The 350-nt window shown below is 57.1% G+C and overlaps 1 protein-coding gene across 1 annotated transcript in view; it reads right to left on the reverse strand.

Moving 5' to 3' along the window:
* Positions 1-264, reverse strand: part of LOC103925900 (centrin-2) — a gene marked incomplete at its 5' end in the record, with an annotated part of 3,837 nt that extends 3,573 nt beyond the window's left edge. Inside the window, one exon of the mRNA XM_009334702.1 lies at positions 97-264. Within this exon, the coding sequence (XP_009332977.1) occupies positions 97-264 (168 nt within the window). The remainder of the gene's footprint in view (positions 1-96) is intronic.
* Between the last annotated feature and the right edge of the window lie 86 nt (positions 265-350).

Below are 350 nucleotides of genomic sequence, written 5' to 3' on the forward strand. Positions count from 1 at the left end.
TCTCTCTTTTCCTGTTTAAGGTCATTTAGGCACTTATGCCCCTATTACTTTATAACCTCAGCAGGACTGTGCTTTTAGCACTGGGAAAGTTCTTACCTTTAGCTCCTTAACATCTATGTTGCCGGTGCCGTCTGTGTCAAACAGGTCGAAAGCCTCCCGGATCTCCTGCTTCTGCTCCTCGGTGAGCTCCAGCTTGGGACTCGCTTTCTTCCTCTGGGACGCGGCTCCCAGCGAGGGCTTCTTAAAGCTGGAGGCCTTGGCACAGCAACACAAGAGCAAAGGAGGATCAGGCCGCCGCCGCCGGGGCCGCGCACCGCCCCGGGAAGGGCGGGTGAGGCCCGTAGGACAGC

Source organism: Pygoscelis adeliae, unplaced genomic scaffold (assembly GCF_000699105.1).
Source record: "Pygoscelis adeliae isolate BGI_AS28 unplaced genomic scaffold, ASM69910v1 Scaffold412, whole genome shotgun sequence".
Classification (NCBI taxonomy): domain Eukaryota; kingdom Metazoa; phylum Chordata; class Aves; order Sphenisciformes; family Spheniscidae; genus Pygoscelis; species Pygoscelis adeliae.